Source organism: Dendropsophus ebraccatus, chromosome 4 (genome assembly GCF_027789765.1).
Source record: "Dendropsophus ebraccatus isolate aDenEbr1 chromosome 4, aDenEbr1.pat, whole genome shotgun sequence".
Lineage (NCBI taxonomy): Eukaryota > Metazoa > Chordata > Amphibia > Anura > Hylidae > Dendropsophus > Dendropsophus ebraccatus.
In genome coordinates this window covers 133,125,443-133,153,024 of record NC_091457.1, presented here as the reverse complement: position 1 = coordinate 133,153,024, position 27,582 = coordinate 133,125,443, and the positions used below count along the sequence as shown (strand labels likewise).

Sequence of the window (27,582 nt, the reverse complement as noted above, 5' to 3'; positions counted from 1 at the left end):
AAAATAATTTCATTATCAAAAAGCCTTTATTTTCTGGAAAAGAAAATCCACTGTATATGCCAACATCAACAACAAAAATACTTTATTCAAATTTCAAAAGCAGCAAAAAAGTATTAAAAAGTAAAATCAAAAAATACAAGCCCAGCACACTTTGGCGGTCTGAAATGGTGATACTTGTACATTCAACTGATACGTTAGGTAGTCTATTGTACAAAGGCAAAACACAAATCATTAAGAGAAAACATGATATCCCCATTTTTCACCTCAAAAGTAAATATTGCCACATGCAAAAAAAATTACTAGGCAGCTACAAAGAGTTCATTTGACATCTAAACCAATGTCCACCCTGTCCTACCTATATCAGAGATTACCCACCGATCCCAGACCATCTACAGACTTCTCTCTCTAGCATGGAGACTCCCGGTCTCCAAATCGTTTTCCAGTTCTATTTCCTGCACTTAAATTGATGTAATCTACTGAGCACGCCGCTACAGGTAGCTAGAACGTTGCTTATTGGCGTTGCGGATTCTTGTGTGAAATCTTTCATAAGTAGGATCTCCTCTAAGAGGCACTTTGAGAGGGCACGGGGGGGTCCTGTTCTTCTGGCTCAGGAGGTGGCGGAGGCAGGGGTGGAGCCGGCGCTACGTCCTCTTTTGTCTGAGTCTCCAGGTATTCGTGTATAGCCTTTTCTATCTGCGGTCGGAATATGTGATTCATTTTCGGATCCACCACCTGTGAAATAATTCTATCGACTCCGGCTTCCAGCATTCCCGATTGAATGACGCTTTGTCTCAGTCCATTGCGGAGCTGGTTTTTGTTCATTCCAGCATTCCACTCCTGCTTGTCTAGATGCGTGGAGACAAAGTTGTCCACTTTCTGTCGCAGGTTTTGGTATGCTGGTTTTGTGTCAACGTCAGCTAAGCAATCCCTCCGGAAGCCATCGAACAGGCCCCGACTCTTTAGCTGCTCAACAATCAATGCAATTAGATGGGCGTCACCGGGAGGAAGAGAAGAAACATTCGTAACGCCTCCCACTGCCGAAGATCCACTCGTCCCGCTTCCACTATCTGCCATGTTCTCCTCCAACCAGGTCACCTCCTATATCACACCTAGAAATAGAAAACACAATGCTATCAGTTAACCAATAATAAGATGTATGGTTAAAGACAAAGACATTTTACTCCACTATACATATTTACAACATGGGCTGCATAGACTGAGGAGTACTGTGGAGTGGACCTGTCATACTGCTCGGGAACGTTCTTTGAATCCGGAAGATCGGCATTTGACTCCCGCGGTTGGTGAAATTAGATGCAGCCCTAAGGCTGCCAGGAAAATATAGACACAGCCTATGGCTATGTCTAGGTTTTCCAGGACTCCCTAGAGCTCCATCCAACTTCAGCAATCAAGGGGAATCCAATGCCGAACTTCCGAATTCAAATAACGTTCCCAAACAGTTTGACAGGTCCACTCAATACTAGAGATGATCGAACAGGGGCAAAGTTCAGGTTCGTGCGAACCCGAAACATCATCATTTGACTTTCGCTGTCTTCCCATTCCAATCATTCCTGTTCAATCATCTCTACTCTCTACATACTACTGATAAGCTATCCACAGAACAGCTGATCAGCAGGGGATGTCCTGTGGATAGCCATCTTGCCTGGAAAACCCCCCAATTATACACTTTTGGCAGCATACATCCTCTTTGTCTAAAAGATCTAAGCTACATAGGCCATTGACGTTAATGTTATTTAAAAATAAAAAATAAAAACACGAGACAATTTAGTAGCAACTTCCCAGCCACCCCTTAGTAAACCAAAGTTTCTACTCGAAACATTCCACACAGATGATATTTTTTAATAAGTAAAGTAGCAAGTATATGTTATATCATCTATGAAGTCATTTAGGTAAACAACAAAATCATATCTCAGTATAGACAAGTATATAAAAATTTTCTACAAAAGTAAGTGGCATTGAAATTACTGGGAACTTATTAAAAGAAAAAGTAATGAAGAAATCTCAATCTATCAATACAAGCACAAACATAAGGAGTCCTCCTGACTTCTCCTACAAAAAAAAATAAATTTTTTTTGCAAGGGCTGCAAATACAGATTATTTTATTACAGAACCACCTGATCATCTTGTATACCAACTACCTTGCATAAATAGTTAAAATCCTTAAAATTGTCCTCAAATTAAGCGACCGATAAAACAACGACATCACCCCTGCTATGATGTCACAGTAGACAGGAAAAAAAATCTTCAGGAAAAATAGTTAAAACAAACAAAATCTAAACAAACAGAATTAGACCGAAAGCCTTACGATTTCCTTCCACAATACTGATTCTTCACGTAGTTTAATATAAATTGGGAAGTCTGTCTTTGTCTATCAAACAAAAAAAAAAAAATCATGCCCAAAAAGATAAGATAAATGTCGGTGTTCATAGATTTATATAAACAAAAAAAAAATTATAGTAAAGATGTGCCTTTTTGACAGCTGAGTAAATTTAGATATTTGGTCCAAACTACTAAACATGGCAGATACTTTTTGTAAAACTTTACCCACAAAAAAAAAAAAAAAATATTTATCAGCTATCCTCAGGATAGGGGAGAGATGTATGCTTGCCGGGACCCCCACTAACCATACAATGGGGATTCTAAGCCCTTGTACTGCAGAGACTTGAATGGAGCCATGGTCGCGCATGAACACTGTCACGTTCAAAGTCTACAGGACTGACAAAGGTAGCTAGGCACTTCATGACGGTCTGTTCTATAGACATTAAATGGAGAACAAACAAGCATGTGCAACCACCACTCCATTCAAACACATTTTGAGCAAAGGGTCTTATGACTGCTGAGTGTCCCAGCACCCCACAATTGCTATATCATCTCATAAAATTTAATTTTATTCCCCTCCCCCCCCCTCTTTTTTCCTTTGTCTACTGTCATGTCTTGGTCCTCGTACCCCCATGTTGGTCTGTCAGTTTACGTGCTTAGGGTATGGTCTGCTTATGATATAGTACAGCTCCCTTTGACTGTAGACAAGCCGGCTATGCTTTAGGCCTTCACTTTGTTATCTTGTTTTTGGTTTATTTGATCCTATGCCTAGACACGACATAACCTCCTTCTTTGTTTAAATGGAGGTATAGCCCTTCTACCTGGCCTCTTTTGATACTGCTGAGCTGTTTTACCCACCGTTGATACCCTTGTTTGTATTACTTTTTTCTTATTGTATGTTATAAGAAAAACTCTTTAATAAAAATTACAGTCCTAAAAAAAAATAAAAATTTCATTTTATAATGTTGGCTTTCACCATGAGTAAACATTCACCAAGCTTGAGATCTCAAGAGGATTCCCTAGGAATATTCTTCTAGAGGACAGTACACATGGACAGGAGATGGCCCCAGGATGAGACTCAGATTACAGCTGAATCTGTAGGCAGCATTGCACCCACTAATGGCCCCAAAGGAGAAGACCCCACAAATATTACATCAAGTCCTACTGAAAGTCAACTTTTTTCAAATGCATGGCCAGTCTTAAAGGGGTACTCCGGGGGGGGGGGGGTGGCTGAGGGAAAAGACGTCCACTCACTTCCCTGATTCTAGCAGCAGGTCCCACATTGCTCCGGTGGCCACTTCCAGGTGTCTGACGCGGGCCCGAGACGTGACATCTCAGGTTCACTCAGCCACTCAGTGACAGAGGCCGGATCTGAGCGGACTTGAAACGGATCCCGCCCCCTTCACAGAGTGGCTTAGCGGACCTGAGACGTCACGTCTCGGGCCCGTGTCAGACACCCGGAAGCGTCCGGGAACCGGGCACCAGAGCGCCGCAATGCAGGTCCCCAGCAAAAAAGTGCCTCCCCCCGCTGGAGTACCCCTTTAAGCGCCTTTTACATGGAGCGATTCAGAGGAGCGCAACCTGTCGGGTCAGCGCTTGCTTGCTTCTTGTTCCCCACTATATCGTCCGGGCAGCCCATAGAAAATAGCAGTGATCTGCTGCCACCGCTCCTGTGACATGGGGTGATGGCAGCAGATCGCTGCTATCCTGATCGTTGATGTTTTAACATGTTGAAAGACAACGATCAGCCGACATCATGCATCTTTGCTGATCATTGTCTTCTATTACATGTTCCGTAACGGCCGATAATCGCTTTTGTCATAGGGTCTCAAGGTCCCCAAGCACAAAAGAGAAAATTTATCCAAGCTCACTGGTCTCAGCGAGAGTGGCTGACCATCTCATATGTATGGGAGCATCCTCACCCTGTTTGTGATAGCAGGATCAAGGATCATGTTAAATTTCAACGTTCAATGGTTCTATGGACATAAGCAGCTTACAGAGGTGTTTGGCCGTGGTGTACTTATATATACACATGCTTGGTTGGTTGAGCAGTGAACAGCTGATGCTGGCCGCTATTGATGGAGATCCTTCCTGGAGCCCCTGTGATCTAGTCACCAGCCCTGCACCCTTTAGACGAGCAAATTATTGGCGGTGAACCGCGACCAGACAGCTGGATGATTCACACGGCTTTACACTTCTATTTCTTGAGCATTCCCTGTTTACAAGAGGAGATATGCTGCTGATCTTTAGGCCTGCACAACAAATGCGATCAGACAACAAGCAAGCATTTGCTCATTCGTCATCTATTCGCTGGGCCTTTCACATAGGCCAATAAGGGGGCCTTTACACAGAGAGATTTATCTGACAGATTTTTTTAAGCCAAAGACAGGAACAGACTATAAACAGGGTGCAGGTCATAAAAGGAAAGACTGAGATTTCTCCTCTTTTCAAATCCAATCCTGGCTTTGGCTTAAAAAAAATCTGTCAGATAAATCTCTCTGTGTAAAGGCCCCCTTAGGAACTGTTGAAGATGGCTGGAATTATTGTGAATATGTAACTTTCCAAAGACTTTCCCCTACAGTACAGCACCAAATCTGCACAGGTTTACCGCATCTAAAAGACACCAAAGAGCTCTAGCTTAAAGATAACCCATCAACGAGGAGGAGAGGAGATAGATAGATAGATAGATTAGATAGATAGATCTTTGTGGTAAAAGATTCAGCATAACTTGCATAACTACATTTTTGCAATCTGTGATGAAAAAACAGATGCATTTGTGTGTATCCATTTTGATCCTTTTTTCCCATTGTCTTCCATTATAAAAAAAAGTTTTAAAATGGATCATGGAGTTAACCAGGATGGGAGTTAACCAGGCGGGCTGCAGACAAACTAGCAGTGGGATGTCCATCCCGCTGCGGGTTTGTCTGCCCATAAGTGTACAGGGTAGGGATCCGCAGCGGATCTCGCTGCAATTTAGCAGCGAGAAATCAGCTGCGGATCTGTTACGTGTGAACGCACTCCTTTGTGTTTGTTAAAAAAAATAAAAAAAAATACTTTTTTTGTTTATAGAAGTCAATGGAAAAAAAAAATTTATCAAAATGGATGCACACAATTGCATCCATTTATTTCATCCTTTTTTTAAAAAAAAAAAACAGATTGCAAAACGTAGTGTGAACACAGCCTAACTTGTTGATTGAAATCCGTGATCATCCTGTGAGCTCAGCTCCTTCTGCTCTATAACCTGATGCCAATAGGTAGCATTTTCATGGTGATTGGTTCCCTTTAAAAGGGACAACTTGTCGCCTATCCTTGGCATGGAGCACAACAGTTTTCAGGGTCCCCATTAAGATTGTGGGTCAAACCACTTTCAATCTTGAGAACAGGACCCCGAAATCCCCACTTAAGAAAATCACTGGCCAAGGTGATCATGTGACTTTTATGCAAGAAGCCGCACAGGCCAGCAATTGGTGGCAGTCACATCAATAATGTATATGAACTCAAAGTACTTTCTAAGGGGGACACCAGGCCAGCATCATGTTGCTGAAGCAGCGAGGATTTTGCAGGAAATAGGGGGTTGTTGTTTTCCCTCATTTTGATATATATATATTTTTTTTCTAAATTCTCATAAAATCACCTTTACTTTTGACTGGGAGATGCCTACACTGCTCACTAAACATTTTCAATACAAGATTTCACCCTAACTAAGCTTGTATGCTTGGCCATCTTTACCAGGAACAAAGGGAAAACACCATGATAAAGGTCTATAGCAGTATACACAAATGTCACTTGATGGAAGGAGTACTCACCTGTACATAAAGCGTGACTCCAGTACCGTGATCCAAGTGCAAGGTGGGCTCAGCGTTCCTAGTAACTGAGCACTCCAGGACGTGCGCTGAAATCTGGAAGAAAGTGGGGACACGTGACTGCAAAGAAGCAGCACCCAGCGTCTTGGTGCACAGGAGTCAACTGCTTGGTGGCTGAAGTCTATTCGCATACAGACGGCTGGAGAAGAAAACGCAGATTGCAGCTCTATCCGGTCATAAAGCAGGGTTTGCAAAAAAACAAAGGACGCTAAAAGTTTAGCTTGATGGCAGAATTCATCAGAAATGTGCAGATCTGCTGAAGCCGACCACTGTTTCTTACTGCAAGTATAGAAACTGTCATTCTCCAAGATACCCAATAGGGGGAGACATCGCCTTCTGGCTTCAGAAACTATTCCTGATCTTACTATCGGTTTCCAGAGCACCTTGAGAATCAGCGGCCAACGCTCCTTCCCATCTGTGTAAATATGAAGCAAAGTGTATGTGCTTGTGTGTGGCAGAGGTGGCGGGGAAATGAGAGGCCAGACGGGACCCCTCCCATCATTGGGGTAAAGCCTCCATCACAGTGCACGTTTACTGTATGTGCCAGGGAAGCTGCTGGCATCCAGTAAATAAAACATTTTTTTTATTGCTGACATGGAGGCCTATGTGCGTTGGTTCAACAGTCATCTAATTTGTTTCAAAAACTTCAAGAAGTCGGTTCTCCTTATAGAAGTGAATGGAGGCAGGTACAGTAAACTGGAGTGAGATTTAACACATAGCTGGACTTAAGAGGAATTTAACCCGCATGGTTTAGATCAGCAGTAGGGAACCTTAGCTCTCCAGCTGTTGCAAAACTACAACTTCCATCATGCCTGGAGAGCCAAAGCTTTAGCATGATGGGAGCTGTAGTTTTGCAACAGCTGGAGAGCCAATGTTCCCTACCCTTGGTTTACATGGATTAACTATAGGGGACACAGTAATTTCAGTGCTCACACTACTGAGTCTCCCCTCCGTGGTGCACAGCTAGTTTCTCATTCACTCCCTTCCCTTCTTTGGCCGCTCACAGCACAGCACGCACTTCTCTCTGCTATGCCGTGACAGTGCTGATGAAAGTGCACAGGACTAGCACTGACAGATGATTAAATTAAAGTGATAATCAGGAGGAGAAAGAGGGAAAAAAAAAAAAAAACTTTCAAATCAACAAGTTACACAGATTTGTAAATTATTTCTAGTTAAAAATCTCCAGTCTTCCAGTACTTAGCTGCTGTATGTCCTGCAGGAAGTGGTGTATTATTTTCAGTCTGACACAGTGCTCTCTGCTACCATCTCTGTCCATGTCAGGAACTGTCCAGAATAATAGGAAATCCCCATAGAAAACCTCTCCTGCTCTAGACAGTTCCTGACACAGACAGAGGTGGCAACAGAGAGCACTGTGTCAAAATGGAAAGAATACACTACTTCCTGCAGGACATACAGCAGCTGATAAATATTGGAATACTTTTTCTTTTAATAAAAGTAGTTTAGAAGCCATATCTGACACCAGTTCATTTGTAAACCATTTTTTGTTCTCCTGACTACCCCTTTAAGCTCTGAACTATGGCTGCTCCTACCAATGATAAGCTTGCAGACTAGAGGGAGGGGGCAGGACTGTGTACATAAAGCAACGCTGGTATCTGTACAAGGGACAGCTTCCCTAAAGTTTATTGGTGGGGTTAGAGATTAGAGGGAAGCCTTGATTTACCTTACATTCACAGAATTGACCTTATGGGGGAGCCAGACAGGCTTACAGATTGTATGTACACAGTACATAGCACTATCTAAGCCCTGCCCCCACTTCCTGTATTTCATCTTTGTCTCTATGCTGCTAGAGACATACTTAGGGTCCTATTCCACGGGCCGAGCAGGGTCCAATCAATGTAAACAAGCACCAATCTGCTAGATCGGCGCTTGTTTACTAGGCCTATTCCACGGTCCGATAATCGTTGAGCGAGGGCTGCAGGGACATCGTTACCGATGTCCTTGCAGTATACATAACCTGTCCGGGCTTCTCCTCCGCTCTGTCTTCCTCCCCGGGTCCCGCGGTGCAGCATCAACTCCGGTGCGGTCTGTCTGAGCTGTCAGACCGCTCAGCCAATCACTGGCCGTGGCGGTCCTAGCCTGTGATTGGCTGAGCGGTCTGAGCGGAGCTGCTTATGCTGTACTGCGGGACCCAGGGAGGAAGACGGAGCGCAGGAGAAGCCCGGACAGGTAATGTATGGTGCTTCTCAAATCGGTCGCCCGCCGCGCACCGCAATTCTACCGTAGCGATGCGCGGTGGGGGACCGATGATTTTAGGTCTGGCCCTAAATAAATGATCAGCCGATGACACGATCATCGGCTGATCGTTTTCTCTATTCCACTGAGCGACAATTATTGGCCGAATCGGGCCGATTAGCGCTCCCGTGGAATAGGCCCCTTAGCCTCACAACAGGCAGCGAATTTCAGTAGGTTATCAAACGTAGGGAAGTTGTTAGTCCCAACCACTTAATCACTGGGCGCCCTCTATATTCCACTATATCATACATCTGGTCTAATATGCATACTGTCTCCATGTAGGTTTTCTGATTTCTGCTGTGAAGGGTAAGATTTTTTTATCACACAGGAACAGAATATGTAGAATATCTAGAGAAGCCGGGGAGATTTCCAGCTACTAAGCCTGGTGAGCAGCAAGCGATACAAGCACAATGTTTACTGAACCTGTTGCCAAAAGATAGAAAAATGACACTAAAAGCTGCCGTCCTTTTTCCCCAGCCTCAGCTCACATCTATAATGCATTTATTAGATAAGAGAAATTCAGATAAACATTTTACTCTAAAGGGAACCTGTCACATTGATAATGCAGTTTGATCTGTAGACAGCACGTTATAGAGCAAAAGGAGCCAAGCAGACGGCTATATATAGTACTGTGGCAAGAGAGTCACTATAAATTGTTATTTGCTCACTTTAAGTGTCACTGTCACTATAACTTTCAAAATCTGAATCAGCAGATGTGATATAAAGCAAGTTTGCAATTTATATTCAATATTTTTTTTTAGCTATCATAGAGGCACTTCCTGTTTTCTGACTCTTTCGGAAAACAGGAAGTCCTGTGTATCCCAGGCCATCTGAGCGCTCACAGGGAGAAGGCAGTCATGTCATTGATAAACACACTAGAGACGTGACTCTGTACTGGCCGGAATTCCTGTGTTTAGTCTATTATTTCCACCAGCACAAGTCAGAAAATCTGCCTTCTAGAGACTGGACCTGGATTTCTGGTAAGTACAGCTTTGTTTTACAGCATAACAAAAATAATAACAAATGTATACTGAAAACTTGCTTTATTTCACATCTACTGTTGATTTAGTTGTTGAAAGTTATAACGACAGCAACACTTTCAATCTCTGCACATTAAAGGGGTAGTGCGGCGCTAAACAATTATTCACTAAATAATACACATTACAAAGTTATACAACTTTGTAATGTATGTTATGTTAGTGAATGGCCCCCTTCCCCGTGTTTCCCCCCCACCCACGCTAGACCCGGAAGTGTAGTGCTCTATACATACCTGATCCGTGTCGACCCCCGTCCGCCATGTGACAATGATGTAATCTTAGGGCGGCTGTCCAAACCGCTCCGACCGTCCCTCGTGCCGGCCTCCCTCTGCCGCGTCATTAGTTGCTCAGCCGTGATATCAGCATATACTTACCCCATGGAGTGACTCTCCAACTATTGCAACACTACACCTTCCATCATGAATTGAAAGCCAAAGACTGATGGGGAATGATGGGAGTTGTAGTTTTGCAACAGCTGGAGAGCGACTACTTGGGAGATGCGGTGTTAGGCTATGGTCACACATAGCAAGAGACCGGCCATTCCGTGACCCCGCAGAGTCACGGAATGGCCGGTCTCAGAAAAGATCATCTTTAGCGCTGCATCCGTGCGCGCCCGCATCAGAACTCACCACAGCACACAATGGAGAGTGTGGCCGAAGCCGCTCTCTCCATAGTGTGCACCGACATGTCAGTTTTCTACTGCACTACTAGAGATTCCGGCCAGAGTGTATACCATGTGTATACATTCTGGCCCTGATTCCCTCAGCCTGCAGCACTACGTAAGTACCGCAGAAATCACGGCCGTTGTTACAATCTGCGGAACTTGCGTAGTGTGAACATAGCCTTAGAGTGTATCTCACATGATGCAGGGCAGGCTATACATGTGCCTAGACAGACATAACACTGAGCCTCTCCTACAATGCTGTTTAGTGGAGAAAGCCTCTTCTGTCATAAGGTATCAGTGCAGGCAAGGCCCCTGGTATCACACTGCTGCCTTGGCAACTGGACTCCCATAGATGCGGCTGTCATCACTAGAAGTACTTCAAGGTTGAAGGCCCAACTTGTATTCAGCTACTGTTAATTATAATATCATTGTTTTATATATGTATTGTCCTTGCCTTTTGTTATGCGTCCATGGAAACTGTCAGCATGTATTCTGTAAACATCTAAACTGCCTGACCTGTGTTGTGTGGGAGGCAGCAGACATGGAGCCGCAGCGATCAGGTGACATCACTGCGGACTACTGTGTGCAACCACAGATGATGTGCTATTACGTGGCTGACATCCTCAGGGTCTTATGGGGTCTGGCAGAACAAGAGAACGTTTTTTGTTTTTAAATGAACTGGCGTCAGAAAGTTATCCAGATTTCTCATATCTTCCAGTATTTATCAGCTGCTGTATGTCCTGCAGGAAGTGGCATATTCTTTCCAGTCACATTGCTCTCTGCTGCCATTTCTGTCCATGTCAGGAACTGTTCAGAGTAGGAGGGGTTTTCTATGGGGATTTCCTCCTGCTTTGGATTGTTCCTGACATGGACAGAGGTGGCAGTAGAGAGCACTGTGTCCGACTGGAAAGAATACAACACTTCCAGCAGGACATACAGCAGCCGAAAAGTACTGGAATAATTGAGATTTTTTTTTTTTTAAATAGAAAGTTCTCTAACTTTCTAATACTAGTTGATTTAAAAATATTTTTCCAGAGTACCCCTTTAAGGCTAGATGCACACTTGACTTTTTGCTTACGGTTAACATATATTTTATACACATTAACAGATTCTATAACACAGATTTTGATGTATTCTATACAAAAGAATACACCCCTATTGACTCAGGTCATAAAAAATAAAAAAATTAAAAATTACTTGTTTTTAAAATTTTCTATGCTTTACGTTTGTATTCTTTTTCAGAATTCAAGTCAGTGGGCAAATAGTCCGTGTTCTGTGTTTATGTCTAACTACATTTGATTTTGCTGTAAACAAAGGCGTAATGTGAACCCGGCCTAATAGAACTGACCTGTCTCTGTACTATATAGCAGCTTATTGAGGTGACAGATTTCCACCCCTACTACCGCTAGTAGATGGCCACACCATATAATTATCGTCAAAACGGAGCAGCGCTCTACAAGGAAACCTCCATACAGCATTACAGTATTATTATACAGCACTGCGCTGGGCTCAGACGATAGGTGGGAGTAGTCAGAGCTGACAAGTAGGCAAACAAAACAGCTACAAATCTGGAAATGTTACACCGATATTTAATAATTCTACAAACATTGAACACTATTAAACGCTCACCCGAGCCTCTGAGGATTACACCTACAGCATAGCTACCATAACAAACATACACAAAACCCTACATAGAAACATAGAAGATTGCCGGCCGAAAAAGACCACCTGCTCCTGCACCTAGTCTGCCATATTACTATCTCCTTTCTTATATATATATATATATATATATATATATATATATATATATATATATATATATATATATATATATATATATATATATATATATATATAATATCTTTCCCTCAACAAACCTCAGTTTGTGTCCTCTTGTTCTGGAGTTCACTTTTTATTAAAAGGGGTAGTGCGGTGCTACACATTTATTCACTAAATGACACACATTACAAAGTTATACAACTTTGTAATGTGTGTTATTTAAGTGAATGGCCCCCTTCCCCGTGTTCCCCTGTGCATTATACTCACCGAATTACTAAGCTGATGATGCGCTGGAGGGGGGGGCAGTCATGAGGGAAGGCTGGAGCGGTCTCCAGCCGACCTCCTGAAGATTACATCATTGTACCAAGATGGAAGCCGGGGTCGGCAGTAATGCGGCCCCCCTCTCCAGCGCTTCATCAGCTGCTCAGCCGCCATTGGCTGAGCATAGTAATTCGGTGAGTATAATGCACAGGGGAACACGGGGAAGGGGGCCATTCACTTAAATAACACACATATACATGTATAACTTTGTAATGTGTGTCATTTAGAGAATAAATGTGTAGCACCGCACTCCCCCTTTAACAGCTTTTCCCTCTAGAACCTTATTTAGCCCTTTAACATATTTAAAGGCTTCAATTACGTCCCCCCTTTCCCTTCAGACTATACAGATTTAGAGGGCATATATCACCTAATTTTTTTTTTTTTTACTGATTGGAGTCAGATACTAAATGTTGTCCTTTTCTTCTAATCTGTTTCTTTTTTTTCCTTTAAAAAGGGACAACTCCCACGCGCCCCCCCCCCCCCAAAAAAACAAAACAAAAAAACACACACACCCAGACACCATACTCACCATCCCTCCAGTGAAGATCGCCACTCGATTCGCCCGCCGTCCACCTCTCCGTCACCGCCGTCCAGCGATGTCTCTCACTTCCGGGTCCAGGGGATGGAAAAGGCTGCCAGTGCGCTTCATTGCCAGCCTTTCCATTGGCTGGAGCGCATCACATGGCTTCCAGCAAGCGCAGCCAATCAGGGCTGAGCAAGCTGGAAGTCATGTGATGCGCTCCAGCCAATGACAAGACTGCTGGTGCGCATGTGCACCAGCAGCCTTTTCTATCCCATTCACTTTCCATGAAGACGCCGAGGAGGAAGACGACCCGGACCACCCCCTCGGTTCGGACGTCGTCGTCACAAGATGGCGCCCGGGAGAAGAGGACGGTGACGACCGTAATAGGTAATGTATAATTTCTTTAACTTCCGGGGGGTCGAGGGTTCGAAAGTGGAGGAAGGGGGCCAGACCAGTTATTTAACCACATCACAAAGTTATATAACTTTGTAATGAGTGTTAAATAAGCAAAAAAAATTGTGGGAGTTGTCCTTTAATTTTACTCTTTGTACACCTTTATGGGGGTTGCCATCATGCCTGAGCTGTTTTTAACAGCATTTAGTGACCTGCTTTACAGCAAGACTCGTGGACATACAATAGACAGAGTCTGTGCCCTTGAGATGAATGTGAAACATTACTAAGCATGCTCTGTGACCTGTGAAGAGGTCATTCAACAGGGAGCTGCTATTGCCTCTTCTATCTAATGCTATCACATGTTGCTAATTCCAGATGTGGTCTCACTAGAGCTCTATACAGGGGATCACACTCTCCCTCTTCCTACTGGTTATATCTCTGGCTATCCAGCCCAGCATACTATTTGCTTTCCCTACCGCCTGGTTGCGCTGGTGACTCATATTAAGGCTGTTAGAAATGACTACCTCTAAATCCTTCTCTTCTGAAGTCTTTCTAAAGAGAAGGATTCACATCATTTACCTGCAAACTGTCGGTATTTAAAGGGATTATCCAGGATAAGAAAAATATAGCTCTTTCTTTTATAAATAGGGTAACTCCTGCTTTCAGGTTGTGTGTGTGATATTAAAGCTGGACTCCGTTCACGTCAATGGATTTGAGCTGCAGTCCCACACACCAAGTCAGCTCAAGAATGTTGCAGCTTCTGGAATAATGCAGCTAAGTTAGGCTGGATCCAGTCGGAGCTAAGTTTGGGGCCAGGTTCCATTTACATAAAGAAATGTTTGCAGTATTTTTGGGGCACACTAGGATCCTGCAAAATAACAGACACGAGACAGAAATCCAACAGAGCCTATTAGGTCCTTATTATGCAATAAGATCACAGAGCGAAAAATCATTATATCGTTCAAATGTAAGAGTTGATCTTTCCGTGTGTACGCAGGCTATGATCAACGACTACCGAAAAATCGTTCAGATGTCGATCGCATCGATTTTGAGCTGACCATAAAGTCACTGTCAGTCATCGCTAATCGTTCGCAAATAGTTCAGTGTATGTACTTTCACTCGTTCATGATCACAATCGTTCGTATACTAGAGTATACAAATGATCGTAATTATGGTCGTAATTCCGATTGTAACGACTATCACTGCGTGTATTATGGTGAATGATTTCAGGCTGTTTGCAGAAGTGCACATTAGCAATCCATAAAGGGGTTGTCCAGCAAAAATCGTTTTCTTTTAAAATCAACTGGTGTCAGAAAGTTATATAGATTTGAAATTTACTTATTTTTAAAAATCTTAAGTCTTCTCATACTTAGCTGCTGTATGTCCTGCAGGAAGTGGTGTATTCTTTCCAATCTGACGCAGTGCTCTCTGCTGCCACCTCTGACCCTGACAGGAACTTTCCAGAGCAGGAGAGGTTTTTTATGGGGATTTCCTCCTGCTTTGGAGAGTTCCTGTCACAGACAGAGGTTGCAGCAGAGAGCTCTGTGTCAGACTAGAAAAATTGTGTCAAAATGTCAATCATGAGGCAGACCTGTCAGCTCCATTTACTGCTTTACACAAGGTGCAATGGAAGAGCTCCAACACAAGGGTGAACCAAGCCTTACTCTAATCCTGGAGAACCCCCTTTAATGTTTGCTAATTCCACCTAAAAAGATTTTCGCACATAGCTGTGGACACACTTCTAAAACACAACAGAGTTATAACCTGGGAACATAACCTTCCTGACAATAGCCACTGCCCGTCCGTCACGTATCGCCTGCCCTACACAGTCATGAAATCACCTCAAAAGATCACAGGAGGCAGCGGAGAGCGTCTCACACTTTGAGCAGCTTCTGTCCTGATCCGCTTATCTCCAACTTAGGGATCTAGCCTAATGAGCAGAGCTTCATCCATTTCACAGGGCTTAGACTACAGGAAATTCTGCAGGGCCTGCAATGGAGCATAGAGACGAGAATGGATAGGCACATCATGGGACAAGTATACAACCAGCGGGAGATAAAGCAAAACACAGAGACAGAGGTTACTAGTGCCGTGCAGTGGTCTCTTATGCTCCCGCCACTATCACATTTAGGCTGCATTCACATGTTGAGTGTTTTTTCTGGTCTGCTAGCTACCTTTGTGATCCGTGCAAAATGGCCCGTGTTGTCATCAGTGTCCACATTTTTCACTGCATTTTTAAGGCATTTTAAATTACATTGATTACATCACATCCGCGTTTTTCATGGATGAACACAAATGTCACATCCATGTGCATCCGTGAAAAACACGGATCTCATTGATTTCTATGGGGAATCCGTTCCGTGCTTCCATTCCAAGTTATGACATCCTATTTTTAAACGGAACGGATTAGAGATCCGTGAAAACACTTAACATGTGACTAGCCTGATACAAAACAATGGGCTATAAATTTGTCCGTGGGCATGGACAACTTCACGGAACGTGTGAATGCAGCTTTAGCGTCAAATGCAGAAAGTCAAAACTGAAGGCACAAATCTACAAGAAATCTGATTGTTAGGGACAACTCAGAAAACCAAAAAAAGCTATTTCTATATGAAAAAAAGTGAAATATGATTTTTACATTTGGATTATTGGCATTCACATGTACAGGACCTGCTGTGGATCCGACGCTGTGTTCACTCATTTAGTTACGTTGATATTTGCAGCATCAGATCCTGTATGTGTGAACACACCGATGAAAGAAAGACTCTGTCATATGTTCTCCCTGGCAATTACCCCAGAAGGTGACTTTCCTCTGCAAGGTCAACACACTCATCCCCAGCAGATCAGATGAGCAAGATTGAGAATATACATAAAGGAAAAGGAGAACAAACATCACGTTTTGTCTGCACACAGTGCTGGTGTATGCCAATGTATACAGAGGCCTACTCCTCCTGAGGGGCTCCTATTAACTTTAGGGGACCAACTGCAGCCTAGATTTAATCACTAGTACACTTCATGGGCCTTCTGAGAGTACACGGCAGTATATCATTGACGTGTGGACAAAACGTGATGTGAATAGGCCCCAATGAAAAATCTACTGACAATCGTGCAAGATTCCAACTTTGAAATGCATCTCCACTACAAAACAACCGATAACACAAGTAGTAAAGGGACTCAACCTGATAAAACTTAAAGATTTTTTAACATCTTAAATAACCCGCTTCAGACTATGCTATTCCTTTTTAATATAAGGGTGCGTTCACACGTACAGGATCTGCAGCAGATTTGAAGTTGCAGATTCAAATGAAATGAAATCTGCTGCAGATCTTGTACGTGTAAACACATCCTAAAGGAAAGAAAAAACTGAAAAGTCACATTCACCAGCAATAGGGACCCTTTAGCAGTCCAGCTGTTGCAAAACTACAATTCCCATCATGTCCCAAAGGTTCTCCGTCCCCCGTCTAGACCCCAAGGACCACCAACAGGTCAGGACTGGGAATATCCCTGTGATGGTAGCTGATGCACTGACTATAATTATATCACTTGTGAAATACTAAGCAAATCCTTTAGACATGACCTGTTGGCGGTCCCTGAGGACTCTGGGAGTTGGGGGACACTGCTATAGACCAATTACCCAAGAAAACCGCATTAGACAAGTAAGTAACCGAAGAATAAAAAAAATCCTCAAACACCAAATTTCTACAATTTCCAGTCTACATCGACCCCACTTTACACTACAACCAAAAAAGCCCCCAATACACGTCATGTTCCCCCATATATTAGCAATAAGTAACATGCTGACAATGTAGATATCTGTCTGTAATCCCCCCGGATACCCCGGCCTGTAGAAGGGACCTCTTGCTTGTCGGAGACAGTCAGCGGCGTGTCACAGGAGATCACTTACACATCAGAGAGGCCGCAGCACCGAGAGCCGGCTCTCCACCTGCACCTGTTACCACACGTCATACACTCCCATCCGTCTGACCAGAAGTAACTCGGCTTTCAAGCCATGCACTTAATCCCATCAGCCACCCTCCATACAGTAAGCAACCATGCTGCCACGTGACTGGAGCCTTCTTGAGAAGCAACCACAGAAGCCCTTCACGTTCTAGTCTCCGAAGAGCGGCTGAGATTATGTGTAGCGTAATACCAGGAGACAGCTGCGGCACTCCAGGAGAAAGTCAGCGCCTATTAAGAGTCATTTACATACTGGCCTACGCCATCAGTTTGGAAACTATTAAAACTTTTTTTATATATTTTTTTATTTTTATACTATCCCTCTCCACCCTTAAAAGCAGTTGTCCAGCATCTGGTATTTTTTAATATACTGCTGCCTATGCTTACCTCTCCACACTCCCCTGGTGTAGCTGGTGTCCCCGCTGACTGCAGAGCCTCTTCTACGGAGACCACCTAGTGCAAAGAGTGACAGTACTATCATGTCTCCGGAGTGACAGCCTGCTCGGCCAATCACTGACTGAGATGGGACAGCCGCCGGGCCAGTGATTGGCTGAGTGGGCTGTCACTCCTGAGACAAGGTGGAGGCTCTGCAGTCAGCGGGGGGGGGGGGTGACGGCGACACCGGAGGAGCGTGGAAAGGTAAGCATAGGATTTTATTGTTTCATATGCACCAGCAGCTGTATATAGGGAAATACTGAACACCTGACAACCCCTTTAACAAATGTCCGGCCTGCAGTTCTCTCTCCTGGCTTCCCCTTACACATTAAAGGGGCATTCTAGATATTAAAAATTACTTATATATGCAGTGAGATTTTCACAGTACCTCTATGACTGCTCTGGTCATTCCTAGGGCAGCGACTGCCCGCTCAGCCAATCACTCAGAGAACAGGACAACAGTGCAGCCACCGATTGGCTGAGCAGGCTGTCACTGCCGAGACTAACTCTCTTGGAAGTAGCAGCCAGAGCATTCAGAAGGGGACCCCAAAAGGATTGTGGTAGGTGATGATAGGTTATACTTATTTTTCTGCAGCCCCAGAAATATAAAAAGTTTGTGTGTCCAGAATACCCCTTTAACAGTGCATCTCCCAGCATCAGCTGTGAAGCCACACTGAACTGTGGAGGGGAGCATAGCGACAGGACTCTTCTTAGTATATTGCAGAGCTTTACCAGCCTTATCTAGATAAATAGATACCAAGAAATCCTAACAGGTCCCAAAGGCTACACAAGCTAAGAACAATGCTGCGGAGTGTTTCCAGACACATGTACTACAGAAGTTAGCGTTTTTTTTTTATATATCGGCCTGTTGGTAAACAAACATATTTTGCCTACCTCTGCATGGTTCCCCGGTGTACCCAGCTGACTGCAGCTCCACCACTTCCAAGACTAACTTGTCTCTGGAGTGACAGCCCGCCCAGCCAATCACTGGCTGAGACAGGACAGAGACACAGCCTGTGATTGGCCGAGCAGGTTGTCACTCCCGAGAAATTAGCCACGACATAAGGGGGCTGCAGAAAGCAGGGGACACCGTAGAAGAGCGGAGAGCTAAGCATAACATGTTTACCAAAAGGCCAGCAATTTAAATTTAAACTCTGCATAAAACCCTTTAAGAAAGCATTTAAAAGGTTGCAACTTATACAGCTTACAGGAAAAGTTTAGGGTATTCACCATATCTCCCAACCTGCACCCCAGTCATGTCCTTTTATATAGTGCAACGTATCTGTTCAAACCCCATTGGTTCAAAAAGACTATGAAAGGAGACAACCTGCCAGGAGATCTCTCTATCCCCCCAGCACCTGTCCGCTCCTATGGACGCTGCACTAACACAATTTTACTATGCAAATAAATTCAAAGGGGCTAAAAGAAGAAATACAAAGAGAATGTGAGTGCACCCAGCAGAGGCTCAAACACGTATCATAGAGCTACATATACTGTACAGTTTTCTACAGCTCTGTTTGTGCTGTCTGGTCTATACGTCAGAAAAATGTACGGTACATCCCCTGATATATGCCGCAGTGTGGCACAAGTGATCCCTGAGCCAACAACAGACATCCCAGCCAATCAGCAACCTGCAGATCCATGGTGCCATATACACAGTGAACAGGGCCAGAAGCAAGTAGCGCCATACATCGTTTAGTGGCCATTATTGGTTACTGCAACTGAAATCCCACTGAAGTGAAAAGGAGTTGAGCTACTGTAAGGGTATGTTCAAACTAATCAAATCAGGCGGAATTCTGCAGCGGAATCCCACCTCCGTGTGTCATTGCCCGTCTATGGGAGAGTGTGCGCTCCTCCGCTACTGCCTCTCTTTACTTAAACAAGTGATATGTCAATTCTTTGAGCGGAGAGGGGAGGAAGCAGATGCGCCCGCGCCCTCCCATTCACACACTGCAGGACACTGAGCACTGGATTTCACCAGATTTGCTCAGTGTGAACACACCCTTACCCAGCATGTACACTATGCAACATATGCAGCTGGTTGCCTCCACAGTGTATATGGCGCCATGCTCTGGAAAACAACTGATCAGAAGGGTGGGAGGTGTCATAACCCCCCGACCAGAAATAATAATACTAATAATACTACCTACTCTAAGGATAGGCAATGGAAAATCCCATAAAACCCCAGGAACTGACTATCAGCCTCTGTGGTGTAGAGTAATAAAGCAGAATACAATTAATATAAGTGGTTACTATGCAACATTGTGCTTTTTGTTCCCAACATTGCAGACAACACCACAATGCCCCAACATATCCGCTGACATATGTGACAAGCAGGTATAGCTCAGAGTCATCCAGCCCTTATATACAGCCATGATCGTCCTATTGTCGGATAGACAGCTGTGTTTGAGTATTACCATTGTGGTTACCAGGCATCCTAACAATGGGGGAGCCAACACAAGCCGCATATATATTCTATACAATAACCGACGCCATATTCTGCTGCACCCCCCCCCCCCCCCCCCCATCAGCACTGTCCCTGGAGGAGCCCGTACACACAAAGGACCCCCTCCAGGTATCCAACAACTGATCTGAAGAGATTTCGTTACGTGGACGCCTTCATGTGACAATAATTATGGTTGTCAAAACTGACGTCAGTGGAGCTACATCAGGTCGCAGCTTTTGCTTAACCAGGGGCCCCTGAAAATGAAAGCGTGGAAGGTGTGAATGTCCACTAAGGGTCCAGTCACACATGGCAGATGGCAAATCCATGTCCGTAATACTAAAACAACCCCATACAGATGCTGCACACCTGACCTGTGTGAACACCCTCCGGCACAGTCACACATGTCACAGTTGTAGCAGAAAGTTTTTCCATCTGACAGGCCTTGGATGGATCCATTTGCACCAGACAACCCCATTCAGATAAATAAATTTCAGTTACAGAAATTTTTGCAACGTCTGAAAAGCGCCCATCTAGACAGGCAGCATTCCAATGGACTATTGTAAATGAAATGCCAGATTTAGGGTGCGTTCACACTTACAGGATCTGCAGCAGATTTGAAGTCGCAGATTCAAAGCAAATCAAATCTGCTGCAGATCCTGTACGTGTAAACCCACCCTAAAGGGGTATTCCGCCCAAAGTAAACCTTTAACCCCAGGAGCAGCAACATATTAAACAGCATATTCTTACCTTTCCATTCTTCTCCAGTGTCCTCAATCCTCACCTTTGGCTCCCTGGCTGAGAGATCCTGCTTCCATTTCCGAGACAGACTCATCTGGCGGCGACAACTCTCTCAGCCAATCACTGCCGGAGGCGGGACAGCACCAAGGACAGTAATTGGCTGAGCAGGCTCCACCTCTAGGCGAGCAGTCTTAGAAGTGGGATCACTCAGTTGGGGATCCGAAGATGACATAGGGCTACACCGGGGAGGTGCGGTAAGGTAAGAATACCCTATTTGTAATGTTCTCCCCAGGGGCTTACTATAATATTACATATCTGATCAATATTATGCAACCAAAAACGGACTGGTATTAAGCCTACAAATACTGCTGTAAATCTGCAATGTCTAAATAAGGCCTCGGGTTAGGTTTAAAAGCTAAATTAAGAAGATGCAAGTGAAGTGAAATCCAATTCTACAACACAGCGCCAATAAATAGAGAAAGAAAAAAAAGCGCCTGTCCGTTTTTTTTACTGGCTATACATAACAAAAACCTTAAAGAATTTTTATGAGTCCCAAAAAAAAAACAAAAAAAAACCTGGACAATGACCCCTTATACAACATCTATTCTGCGCCTCTTCCAAGGACGTCCAGCCAAAGAAATCAAAGGAGTCGAGAGATAAAGAAACCTCTCAGATTTAGTCCATGACTCAACCTGACTGCCACATCATGTATCCATATATGTTAGTGTAACATATATGTTAGTCTATATGTATCCATATATGTTCGTGTAAGTCTACAAGACCATAAAACAGCCACAAAAAAATTTTAGGAAATGGGGCTGTATGAGGAAAGGAGGGCACCACAATACCAAACACAGCCCATGGACAGAGTGATGCTGTTTCTGGAAGAAAGCAGACTTTTTTTTTTTTTTTAAAGGAATTAAAGAATTTGTTCAGACATACAAATTGGAAGTGGCTGGGAGTAAAGTGAACAATTTAGTTTATCATCAATGCTTAGAAAAAGATTAAAAAAAAACAAAAAACTGCACCACGCTTGTCTACAGGTCGTGCCTGGTACTGCAATTCAGGTCCACCAAAGTGAATGGTTTGCCGCAGACGCAGCCCGTGCTGTCTAAATCAGAAACTTTTCTAACATTAATATTTTATCCATATTGCGCACAATGTATTTTCTTTATATCAGGAAAGACTGTCAATGTCTGATGTTCTATCACTGCCCCTGGCACCCGCTTCAGGCATGGTAACCGAGCATCCACCTGTAGTAAATGCTCGGTTGGGGGTTGTACATAATGCTATGAAGGTTACCTAGAACTATATGGTGTCCCAGTCTGCTATGGTCCAAACCCTCTGTAACAGTTTTCAGCACCCTCACCTCCTACGACTGATACCAATGGTTCCCAGTCACCTTTTCATTGTCATACAAGTTGTCGATGACACATGTATGCATAAAGTAGAAGAATAGAAGAGCGCAGCTTACCTATCACCACGGGCAGCGTCCGGCAGTACTGAGCCGCGGCAGGTCAGGAGACATTCCACATTCAGGTAGTTAGTCGTAGTCACAGCAACGTCTCAGCTCCTGACAGGACGGGGCAGCCACCTCCGCCTGATGATGACAGGAAAGAGACAACAGCATTGAGTATAACCCCGGGCACAACGCACATTTACTCCATCCCATCAGACTGTGCACTCACCACTGCGACAGAGCAAATATTTATCCAGCAGATAACGCTGCACCCTCACATTTCCACATACAAGATCTCCATGTCCGTCATTTACTGAAACCACAAAGGATGTAACATTGTCGTGTTGTAATGTGCTAAGGAAGGCTCGGACATAGCACTACATGGACCACCAATGACTTACATGGTCCCAACAACGGGACTGTGTAAGCTTTTAGATTACCTGCCCTGTGGAGACAGGCTGCTTCACCAGGGTGGAAAGGGGGTCCTCAGCATATAAAACCCCCCTAGAGATATGAACTTATCGCCAATATACAGGATAGGTGATTCAACTATATGATCGTCAGGGCGCCCACTGATCACAAGAACAGAGTCACTTACCGCAGAGTTGGATGGAGGAGCAGCACACAGGCTTGGTTACCACTCCATTTACTGTCTATGGATTCTCCACAGATAGCCGAGCACTGTACTGAGCCCCATTCACTGTCTATGGGAACACCAAAGATAGCCGAGCCCTGTACTGAGCCCCATTCACTGTCTATGGGAACACCAAAGATAGCCGAGCCCTGTACTGAGCCCCATTCACTGTCTATGGGAACACCAAAGATAGCCGAGCACTGTACTGAGCCCCATAGACCATCTGAGGATGCCCGAAAGATAGCCGAGCACTGTGCTGACCTCCATTCACTGTCTATGGGACCTGTGAAGATAGCCAAGCACTATACTAAGCCCTATTCACTGTCTATGGGACCTCCAAAGATAGCCAAGCCCTGTACAGAGCCCCATTCACTGTCTATGGGACCTCCAAGATAGCTGAGCCCTGTACTGAGCCCCATTCACTGTCTATGGGACCTCCAAAGATAGCCAAGCCCTGTACAGATCCCCATAGACCATCTGAGGATGCCCCAAAGAAAGCTGAGCCCTGTACTGAGCCCCATTCACTGTCTATGGGACCTGTGAAGATAGCCGAGCACTGTACTGAGCCCCATAGACCATCTGAGGATGCCCCAAAGATAGCTGAGCCCTGTACTGAGCCCCATTCACTGTCTATGGGACCTGTGAAGATAGCAGAGCACTGTACTGAGCCCCATAGACCATCTGAGGATGCCCCAAAGAGAGCTGAGCCCTGTACAGAGCCCCATAGACCATCTGAGGATGCCCCAAAGATAGCTGAGCCCTGTACAGAGCCCCATTCACTGTCTATGGGACCTGTGAAGATAGCCGAGCCCTGTACAGAGCCCCATTCACTGTCTATGGGACCTGTGAAGATAGCCGAGCACTGTACTGAGCCCCATAGACCATCTGAGGATGCCCCAAAGATAGCTGAGCCCTGTACAGAGCCCCATAGACCATCTGAGGATGCCCCAAAGATAGCTGAGCCCTGTACAGAGCCCCATTCACTGTCTATGGGACCTGTGAAGATAGCCGAGCCCTGTACAGAGCCCCATTCACTGTCTATGGGACCTGTGAAGATAGCCGAGCACTGTACTGAGCCCCATAGACCATCTGAGGATGCCCCAAAGATAGCTGAGCCCTGTACAGAGCCCCATTCACTGTCTATGGGACCTCCAAGATAGCCGAGTCCTGTACTGAGCCCCATTCACTGTCTCTGGCAAATTTTCAACCTAAGGCAGCACAGATAAAGCCTTATATTCTTTAATGTAAATATATGACAACGCAGAGACCTAAAACGCTCACTGCAGGTTTACACAACAAAGAGCGAGCCCCATATACAGTATATTATAGTCTTCAGTGCAGTCTGCTGTGTTTTTGAGGCCAGCAAAGTGAAAGTCTACAAATGGGAAACGGACCATCGTAGTGACTAGAAGACTATGTACGTCTATAAATGTGATGAGTCCATCACAACCGCATCAGATATCAGCATAGCTTACTGCCCGCAGCCTGACATATACCAGCCAGACATGGTGAGAATCCGGCATATACATGGATGGTACAAGAACTAAGTGTGATCACCTGTCAGCAGCAGATCTCTGGGTATATGGTGACACAGTACACTGCAGTGCTGGTATATACAGGTATATGGTGACACAGTACACTGCAGTGCTGGTATATACAGGAATATGGTGGCACAGGGCAGACTGCAGTGCTGGTATATACAGGTATATGGTGGCACAGGGCAGACTGCAGTGCTGGTATATACAGGTATATGGTGGCACAGGGCAGACTGCAGTGCTGGTATATACAGGTATATGGTGGCACAGGGCAGACTGCAGTGCTGGTATATACAGGTATATGGTGGCACAGAGTACACTGCAGTGCTGGTATATACAGGTATATGGTGACACAGAGTACACTGCAGTGCTGGTATATACAGGTATATGGTGGCACAGTACACTGCAGTGCTGGTATATACAGGTATATGGTGACACAGGGCAGACTGCAGTGCTGGTATATACAGGTATATGGTGACACAGTACACTGCAGTGCTGGTATATACAGGTATATGGTGACACAGTACACTGCAGTGCTGGTATATACAGGAATATGGTGACACAGGGCACACTGCAGTGCTGGTATATACAGGTATATGGTGACACAGAGTACACTGCAGTGCTGGTATATACAGGTATATGGTGGCACTGGGCACAGTGCAGTGCTGGTATATACAGGTATATGGTGGCACAGGGCACAGTGCAGTGCTGGTATATACAGGTATATGGTGACACAGAGTACACTGCAGTGCTGGTATATACAGGTATATGGTGGCACAGGGCACACTGCAGTGCTGGTATATACAGGTATATGGTGGCACAGAGTACACTGCAGTGCTGGTATATACAGGAATATGGTGACACAGGGCACACTGCAGTGCTGGTATATACAGGTATATGGTGACACAGAGTACACTGCAGTGCTGGTATATACAGGTATATGGTGGCACAGGGCAGACTGCAGTGCTGGTATATACAGGTATATGGTGGCACAGGGCAGACTGCAGTGCTGGTATATACAGGTATATGGTGGCACAGGGCAGACTGCAGTGCTGGTATATACAGGTATATGGTGGCACAGGGCAGACTGCAGTGCTGGTATATACAGGTATATGGTGGCACAGGGCAGACTGCAGTGCTGGTATATACAGGTATATGGTGGCACAGGGCAGACTGCAGTGCTGGTATATACAGGTATATGGTGACACAGAGTACACTGCAGTGCTGGTATATACAGGTATATGGTGGCACAGGGCAGACTGCAGTGCTGGTATATACAGGTATATGGTGGCACAGGGCAGACTGCAGTGCTGGTATATACAGGTATATGGTGGCACAGGGCAGACTGCAGTGCTGGTATATACAGGTATATGGTGGCACAGGGCAGACTGCAGTGCTGGTATATACAGGTATATGGTGGCACAGGGCAGACTGCAGTGCTGGTATATACAGGTATATGGTGGCACAGGGCACAGTGCAGTGCTGGTATATACAGGTATATGGTGGCACAGTACACTGCAGTGCTGGTATATACAGGTATATGGTGGCACAAGGCACAGTGCAGTGCTGGTATATACAGGTATATGGTGGCACAGTACACTGCAGTGCTGGTATATACAGGTATATGGTGGCACAGGGCACACTGCAGTGCTGGTATATACAGGTATATGGTGGCACAGTGCAGTGCTGGTATATACAGGTATATGGTGGCACAGAGTACACTGCAGTGTTGGTATATACAGGTATATGGTGGCACAGAGTACACTGCAGTGTTGGTATATACAGGTATATGGTGGCACAGTACACTGCATTGCTGGTATATACAGGTATATGGTGGCACAGGGCACAGTGCAGTGCTGGTATATACAGGTATATGGTGGCACAGGGCAGACTGCAGTGCTGGTATATACAGGTATATGGTGGCACAGGGCACAGTGCAGTGCTGGTATATACAGGTATATGGTGGCACAGAGTACACTGCAGTGCTGGTATATACAGGTATATGGTGGCACAGAGCACAGTGCAGTGCTGGTATATACAGGTATATGGTGACACAGAGTACACTGCAGTGCTGGTATATACAGGTATATGGTGGCACAGGGCACAGTGCAGTGCTGGTATATACAGGTATATGGTGGCACAGTACACTGCAGTGCTGGTATATACAGGTATATGGTGGCACTGGGCAGACTGCAGTGCTGGTATATACAGGTATATGGTGGCACAGGGCAGACTGCAGTGCTGGTATATACAGGTATATGGTGGCACAGGGCAGACTGCAGTGCTGGTATATACAGGTATATGGTGGCACAGAGTACACTGCAGTGCTGGTATATACAGGTATATGGTGGCACAGGGCACAGTGCAGTGCTGGTATATACAGGTATATGGTGGCACAGTACACTGCAGTGCTGGTATATACAGGTATATGGTGGCACAAGGCACAGTGCAGTGCTGGTATATACAGGTATATGGTGGCACAGTACACTGCAGTGCTGGTATATACAGGTATATGGTGGCACAGGGCAGACTGCAGTGCTGGTATATACAGGTATATGGTGGCACAGGGCAGACTGCAGTGCTGGTATATACAGGTATATGGTGACACAGAGTACACTGCAGTGCTGGTATATACAGGTATATGGTGGCACAGGGCAGACTGCAGTGCTGGTATATACAGGTATATGGTGGCACAGGGCAGACTGCAGTGCTGGTATATACAGGTATATGGTGGCACAGGGCACAGTGCAGTGCTGGTATATACAGGTATATGGTGGCACAGGGCAGACTGCAGTGCTGGTATATACAGGTATATAGCACACGCACTGGCCCTCAGCCTGCTCCTTCCCCACTTCCAGCACTGGGGCTGATCTCCAGCCTTGATTCTGTCTTCCTCTCTTTGTGAACAGAGGGGCCTGCAGCACATCGCACCGCAGCACATCTCACCCTCCCCAGCAGGAGGCTGCAGACAGGTGTCAGGCAGCAGCCAGCGCCCCCTCCGTGCCCCCCTGACCGCCAGGCTGCCATGTCCCCACAGCTGGCACATTACCTGAAGCCCGGCCGCGTCCACTTTCTTCCCCCTTTCTTCCTGCAGGCAGACGGTGCCATGTGCGGAGGGGAGGGATATATGTTGGCTCCTCCCCCACTACCGAGGCTGTGAGCGGCTCAGCACAAGCTACGCGCTCACCTATTGGTGCTCAGGCGGCCA

The 27,582-nt window shown here is 45.2% G+C and overlaps 1 protein-coding gene across 2 annotated transcripts; it reads right to left on the bottom strand.

Annotated features, from left to right (window-relative positions):
- Nucleotides 1-7: 7 nt before the first annotated feature.
- On the bottom strand, nucleotides 8-27,529 carry BOD1 (biorientation of chromosomes in cell division 1). Of its 2 annotated transcripts, XM_069968814.1 has the most exons (4): nucleotides 27,424-27,529; nucleotides 22,221-22,346; nucleotides 6,144-6,236; nucleotides 8-1,109 (listed from the first exon to the last, which is right to left on the bottom strand). In XM_069968814.1, the coding sequence occupies exon 4, from the start codon at nucleotides 1,072-1,074 to the stop codon at nucleotides 562-564; it is 513 nt and encodes a 170-aa protein (XP_069824915.1). In that variant the 5' UTR covers nucleotides 1,075-1,109; nucleotides 6,144-6,236; nucleotides 22,221-22,346; nucleotides 27,424-27,529; the 3' UTR covers nucleotides 8-561. The 2 variants fall into 2 exon arrangements, with proteins under 2 accessions (XP_069824915.1, XP_069824913.1); XM_069968812.1 differs by lacking the exon at nucleotides 6,144-6,236.
- Between the last annotated feature and the right edge of the window lie 53 nt (nucleotides 27,530-27,582).

Excerpts from the sequence above, each read along its gene's own strand:
- BOD1 (XM_069968814.1), bottom strand. The coding sequence starts at position 1,074 with ATGGCAGATAGTGGAAGCGGGACGAGTGGATCTTCGGCAGTGGGAGGC.